The sequence below is a fragment of the Morone saxatilis genome, unplaced genomic scaffold, assembly GCF_004916995.1.
Source record: "Morone saxatilis isolate NCDOM2014 unplaced genomic scaffold, NCSU_SB_2.0 Contig1, whole genome shotgun sequence".
Lineage (NCBI taxonomy): Eukaryota > Metazoa > Chordata > Actinopteri > Moronidae > Morone > Morone saxatilis.
The window spans coordinates 13,555,785-13,563,230 of NW_023339651.1; the positions used below are offsets into that span (position 1 = coordinate 13,555,785).

General features: G+C 41.6%; 1 protein-coding gene across 1 annotated transcript in view; it reads left to right on the forward strand.

The window, feature by feature from the left end:
- Positions 1-3,497, forward strand: part of tut1 (terminal uridylyl transferase 1, U6 snRNA-specific) — a 7,726-nt gene extending 4,229 nt beyond the window's left edge. The window contains exons 9-10 of the mRNA XM_035670950.1: positions 1,262-1,354; positions 1,492-3,497. Of these exons, the coding sequence (XP_035526843.1) occupies positions 1,262-1,354; positions 1,492-2,627 (1,229 nt within the window). The 3' untranslated portion in view covers positions 2,628-3,497. The remainder of the gene's footprint in view (positions 1-1,261; positions 1,355-1,491) is intronic.
- Positions 3,498-7,446: the final 3,949 nt, after the last annotated feature.

Consider the following 7,446-nt stretch of genomic DNA (forward strand, 5'->3'; position numbering starts at 1 on the left):
AACGGTGAGAAGATATGAGTCATCTGTCAACTACCAACCTCTTTGCAAAATGCCAGAGATATCATTGTCCACCGACTCGCACAAAACACCTTTCCTGTGTCGATTACGTACAAAGCTTAAAATTATAGGCTGTTTACTTACAATACCTTGTATTGCTTTCGCATATATATTCTAGGTCTTATAGTCTTTTACAAAAGTCACACTCTATCTTAGATCTCTTCAAATTCTTTGTTCATGAAAGGTTTTGGAATAAGTGTCCACCTATAGACGTTCTTTTGTGCCTCCAATCGTTTACGCCCTAAGGAACTTTTTTGAAGTGTTTTTTGGCATCACGCACTGTCATGTAGGTGCCATCCGCGTTTGTAACTTTACAGGTTTCGTGTTTTTTTGTGTACAGGTTATTAAGCTTGTCAAAGGAATTTGCTAAACTTTAAAATCGTTTTTACCTTGGTTTTTTTTGATCAGCGCCGAAAAAGTACGTAACTAAGACGAACCTTTTGGAGGGCAAGAATGTTAGATATCCCTTGTTTTTTTTCAGTCCATAAATTTTCTATTCACCGTCTTATGTGCGGCTGCCGAGGTTTTGTTTGCAGATTTGTTTTATGTGAGGTTTTTCCATCTGCTTTACATTTTTGTTTTCACATGCCGACTTAGTACATTGACAGGTAGCTGCTCTCACTTTCCAGCAGCTCCTCAGGACTTTCACGCAGCTCTCGTTCCCCCAATCATCCCTGTTGTACCATGATTTGGTAAAGTCACCTTACTGTCAGCATTAAGGCAGCCATGGTGATGATATGGTGAACAGAGTATTCATTTTGCATCAAGGTTGTCTTAGTTATACATTTTCGGCGCTGTCAAAAGTAACGTTTTAAGTTTTTGCAATTCATTTGAAGCATTTAACATGTAAAAAAAAAAAACTGTAGTTAACGCAGCTGCACCTATGACAGTGCGTGCTGCCAAACTGAAGCTTCCTGCCGTAAGATTGAAGGACAGAGTATTAGGTGGAAATTTTCACTTTAAAGAGTTGCCTGATGGGTCTTTGGAGAAAACAGAAGTAATCTGCACAATTTGCTAAGCCTAATTTGATTACCACAGAAGTCTTCACCAATCTGCATTGCAGGAGTGTGGTGCTCTTGGGCGAATAACGAAACCTTTATAGTCGAAGACGAGGGACTTGCCTCAAGAGGAACCATTGTGTCATTTCAATTATATGCTATTTGTTCACCTATTTATGAATCGTTATGTCTTCACCTCTTTGCAGGTGAGGAGGAAGAGTGTGTGATTGAGGGCTGGGACTGCACCTTCCCTAGTCAACCTATTGCGGTGCCCCCCAGTAAGAATAAACAAGACCTCTGTAAGTGAGAGTAATTAAAGGGAAAATTAAAAATGTGTGATTTGTTTGTCAGATATAACCTAGCTTCTTCATGATTTCCCTTTAATACATTACCAGCATCAGCACTCTTTATGAACATGTATGTTTTCTCTATCTAGGCACCCTGCTCGCTGGCTTCTTCTCCTTCTATGCTAAGTTTGATTTTGCCAGTGGTGTCATATCTGTCAGGGACGGGCGTGTGCTCCCAATCACTGATTTCCTCAGCCAGATTAAGGAGGAGAAGGCCATGCAAGAGGAAAAACCCACCAAGGCCCATCACCGCGGTCCCAAACTGGGCCCCCTAAATCTCTTAGACCCCTTTGAGCTCTCCCACAATGTAGCTGGGAACCTGAATGAACGCTCACAGCGCAGCTTCCAGAGGGAGTGCCAGGAGGCTGACAAGTACTGCCGCAGCCTGCAGTACCAGCGCAAATCCACCAAGGGCAAGTCATGGGGGCTGGTGCGCTTGCTGACCCCCCACGGTGAGGTTCCACATACTAAAAGAGAGCAGCTGACCATCTGCATCCCCTTCAAATCCGCGTCGCTCACTGAAGTCCTGCGTAATCAGCTGCACATGGCGGGGGATGGTTTCCGACTGCTGTGGTTTCAGAAGGTCTGCTCTGCTGTGGAGGGAGTCTTCCAAAGTGTTCTCGGGTGCCGCGTCACTCCCTCCACAGACGCCGTGTTTGGTGAGGACTCAGCTGCCGATGCTGCTGATGAAATGGAAACTCCCTCGGCTTCCTTCAACACGTCAACAAATGACAGCTTTGACAGTGTTGAATCCCAGAACGAAGCCAGCCCTCTGGGTCCAGCCGTGGTCGGTGCCAAGAGGCAGCTATCCTCTGGCAGCGATGCTTCTGCGTCGCCTCAAGGCAAAAAGCCGAGACTGGCAAAAAGGGGCAAGCCTGAATTGCCTCACTGGATGTGTGTGCAAAAGCACATGGTGTGGGCCGGCAGGAGGAAAGTGAGAAGAGAGCTGATCAAAGATAGTGACTCGAGGCCTGAGGGCAGCTGTATGGACCTGGAGTCCAAGGTCACAGCTCACATTATTGAAAAAGAGCCAGAGCTCAAGGAACCCCTGGAGTTCAAGGTTCAGCCTCAGATAGTGGGTGAGACAGAAAGCACAAAGGCAGTGCTCACGATGGAGCCAACCAGTGACAAGACAGGAGTTTTTCAGGACTTCTTTCATTTCCTAGAAGCCTTCTTGCCTAAGATGGTAGATACATTGCTTGAGAAAGAAGCGGGGAGTGCTTAGAACGGGACTGGTTTCAGATATCTCTGTTAGATAGAGAGAAGTTTTCTTTCTTTCTTTGGTTTTGATTCAAAGATGGCATTACTGCTACTTGTGTTAACCCTTGAGAGTGGGACATGAAAGAGTGTTACCATTGCTTTATGTTAACTAAGCACTGATTATTATATTTGTAAATATGGGCTTTGTCAGAGGTTTGTAATGTGTTCAATGTATACAATATATTTGTAGTTATGAGTTTGTTTCAGAATAAGATTTCCTGATTAGCCTACTTTTTATGTTTAAGATGTAGCTTGGTTTTAGTAAATTTCTGTTAAAAATAATGCTCTAAAATGATGAACCTTTTTCAAACAAATTCAGTGGCAGACATTTGGGGTACCCAGCATCTGATTGACTTCAAATGAATAAAAAAAAGTCTTTGTAAAACCCAGTTTCATTCTGTATACACTATATAACATTCTGATGCTATACACATATAGTTGGGATTACTCAGGACCATAAAACATTTCTTTTGGCCTTCGAGTCACTTTTTCATCAAGAATTAATAATTGCAATTTTTTAGGAATAGGGTCGGTGCTTTGGCTCAACTTGTGACATGGGCTGCCAGAAAGGGGCCTTTGAGTGGAGCTTTTATCCAGTCGGGTCTTTGCTCATATGACTGAGACAGATGAGAGTAATTACTCAGGCAGGCAGACTGCTTTATTATAGCTGGACAAGCAGGAGCTGAGGGATGCACAGAGCTCCCCTGTGCTGATTAACATCGTTCATCTCACTTTTAAAGGGAAATACAGATGGCCTGCAGGTTAGATGGAGCTATGGAGGATGGAGATGGCTGTGATGATGAAGATGTTTGAGATGGCTTACTACATGTTAATCTAATGCTGGTTTGCAGTACTGATAGGGTGCTTGTTGTGGCCATGATATTAAGATAAAACTATGTGTTACATGACCCAAGGGCTCAATAAATATGTGGTCCAGCAGAAATCGCATCACTTATTCTTTGGTAGAAATCAGAAAATGGCAAGCAGGTGTAACTGCTCCAAAGTTTATTGCCAAATCAAACGAATAGTGTTTATTAAGCTTAAAAAAGTATATTTTGGCCCAAAGTGTTAATATTTGTTAGACTTGTCAGAAACGCTAATAATACATTATGACGCCACTTAATATAATCCAAATATTAATTTTTGCACGACTCTAGGAATGCCAATGTAGTCTTGGTCCAGACAGTTTGTTTTGGAGATAACTACTTGATGGATTGCTGTAACATTTTGTACATCCATGTTCCTCAGAGGATGAATCCCAATGACTTTGGTGATTCCCTGACTTTAACTTCAGTGCCACCAGCAGGTCAAAGTCTTCACTTATCCTGTGATGTATCTTAAAATCTACTAGATCAGTGTTTTTCAGAGTGGGGGATGCCAGGGGAGCATCCGAAATTATGAGGGGAAAATGCAAAAAAAAAAAGAAGATAAAACATATCAAAAATGTTCTATAATTATATACACTATAGTCAATGGATTTTTTAAAGACCTCTTGCAAAAGGGGGCCCCTGGCCATAAGCTCATGCTATTTGAAGGGGTCTTGGCATTGGAAAAGTTTGAGAATAACACTAAAATAAGATGGTGAACATGGCAAACATCATACCTTCACAGAGCTGCTTTTATTTGTTTGTTTCTCGTTCATGTGTTCATTTACTGAGATTTTGATAGTATATCACTTGAACATCAGCCATTTTCTTTCACCTACACTTCAGGCTACTCTAATATCACCATCCCTTGTTGTTCAAAGGTGCTCCTAATATATGGTCTCTCACACACAACTCTAATCCAGAGAATCAAAGTGATTGATATCTGAACTTGGGGGAGTGTTTGCTGTTGGCAAAAAAAAAAAAAAAAATCACTGGTTATTCTGACTCATGCAAGCTATTTTCCTCAAGTTTCCCTTCACCAAAAAAAGCAATCTTTTGTAAAATCTTTGTTAACATGGACAGTAACACATACGTATGTAGTCCTGGAAAACAATGAGAAATGGTTTAATTAGGGTATTGATGACTACACCGGTTCAGTTACATGTGGCTCAACTGCTGTAATTAACTACAAGAATTGATTGTGGTGAGCTTTTGTATGTATGCTGCATCTGTAGGACCGTGTAGGACCGTGGAGCCTATTCTTTATTTAGAGTTCCCCAGATATGAGGAAAAAACGCAAATTTCATGTTTTGTGTAATTGGTGTCCATTGGGAAGAGATCCTGAGTCAACCCTCCTGAGACCTGAAATCTCCTCAGCTTGCGGGCAGAATATACTATATACAGCTTCTGTCCAGTCCGCTGTGACTCATGAATGCATTGAGTCACATCTAGTACAACTTCATCTTGTTTGGTAGTGTGACGCTTTAACTTTACGGAATATCTACTCATAATCAGATGCCTAGAATATAGAGGGCAAGTGAGTAAGACTTCATCGTCATCATTTCAATACATAAATAGCACACTGAATTCCCTAATTTGTAGTGACTTCGAGAGGAAGCTCTGAATCAAAGCATCAACCTTTCCCGAGCTCCCCTAACACCTGTCTCCCCATCCATCAGAGTTACCTGAAGCTGCCATCGCCAGCTTACTCATAAACACATCAGTCGGTGGGATATTGCTGTAATTGGTAGGCTCTGCTTTCCAGAAAAGACAAATGGTGTAAGTGATGCCGCTGTCGGCGGAGTATCTTCGGTCCTCTGGGGGAAACAGAATAGCATGAGGCATCGCTGCTGTGTTGGAAACCAAATGAGAATTTGGCTCTTGCACTCATTGTTTACATGACTGTTAGGAGGAGGCCGATTCTGTGTGAGTGTGTTTATTCCTCCCAACAAAGACAGAAAGGTCTGTAACATGAAGGTTAAAGAGGGATATTTCATTGTTTGCTCACTAGTCCTCTCCAGTGCTTCTGGCTGACACTCCTCTTTTAGAGCCATAGATATGGTCATGAATTATTGCACTGTGGTAGTGGGCAGCCATCAAGTCCTCATTTTGTCTCCTGAGCTGTGCAAACAGACCTGGCTGCCTGAAAAGCACTCTGTCCATATTAGTGGCTCCCCCACTCTAGAGATAAGGCTAAATAAAAACGCATAACCATTTCCCCCTTTCTGTCAATGATGGCAGGAAGGAGTCAGACATTCTCCTGAGGGATTGCTCTTACACCAGAATTGACTTTTGTAAGCGTGTGTGTAATCTTCATTTTGTATTTGGACTAGGCTGCATGTGTCATGCAAATGGAAATGGTGGAGACGCAAAAAAAAAAGCTTTTAGAGCTCCATCTGTGGAGTACAGGTATGCCTATAGTAAGTAGATTTCCAACATTGTGATTTGTTCCAAGTTATCACTCTCAGCTGAAAAAGGGTTATGTCAGTTTTCTTTGTCTTGCTTGACGAAGTCATAGAGACATCATTATCACTAGCATCAGTCGGAAAAGTTGGCAAAACTGAACAAGATGAGATAAAAAAGTTTTGAAAATCAGTAGCCTCATGCTGGTCCTATTATCTCGACCTTGATGGCAACTCAAACACTTCCCCCGTCTGTAGGGGCCCAAACTGCTCTTCAGGAGTGCATTAACTGGGGTTTATTGGACTGTGAAAACTTTAACTGTCTGCCCTTTCCCTTATCTGGGGGTTGTGCCCCTCTCAGTGTTTACCTACAAACACTGGAGATAGCTAATGAGTTTTTCTTGTGCAAATTGTTGTTTCTTGCCATTGGCTTTTATGGCCTGCAGAGTGAATGCAGAGAGGTTGGTTACTGGAGTAGAATTAACTAAATGTTCAGGATAGCCACCGTTAGCTGTGGGAAATGGGTGATTACAGCCGAGAGGACACATATCAGTTCCCCTTGAACGGAAGATGATTTATTCATGATTTAATCACTTTTAGCTCTTCTTTCTTTCATTGCCAACTCATCAGATTGTAAAAGCCACGATTTTCCAATTTAGGTTCCATTTTGCTATTTTGCATCAATTTGAACGTCATTTGCTGCAAAAAACCGCAGGACACTAATTGTCCCTTAATATCACTTTGAATTATGGTACAATAATTGCTCTAAAATGGTCAGTGCAATCAATGTGTAATACTACAATCCACTTAAACCCTTTATGGTATGGTCATACACACCTTAACTGCTTGGTTATTGTCAACAACAGCTGCGGCTCCACAGAGGCTGTCAGCAGGAATTTATGCCCAAATCAAGTTGTGCTTTTGACAAGAGCTTAGGGACATACAAAGGAAAAAGCCTTTGTTTTATTTACAACTCTATAAACAGCACATGAGAAATGTTGTCACTGACGTCCCCGGGGAGGGTCTGCTGATATGTTTTATGGCACCGTGACAGTTCCATACATTGCTGATCCTAATCTTATACAGCAAGACTGTAAAAGAGTATTAAAGCTTCCTTTTTGTTGTTTATAACACTAGCTATATTTGTACAATATGTTGCTTCTGAATGAATGAACATAAAAAAAATGACATAAAATAATCTGCACCTACTTACTACTGTTACATTAACACTAGGCAGTATATTAAATGTTTATTTGTTTTATGGCAGAGAGAAAATGTCAAACTATTATCACAGATTTTCACAAAACAATAAATAAATGATATTAGACATCTCTATCTTGTGTGCAAACACATGGGCCAAAACCCCTCTATATGTGCACACACACACACACACTTAAAAGGGATCACTGCACCTGCACTGTTGGATAAGGTACAACTTCAGGCGTCATGAACTGAACAGCAGACCGTGAAGATCTAAGATAAACAGCAGCCACCGCAACGGTCATATATGCGACCG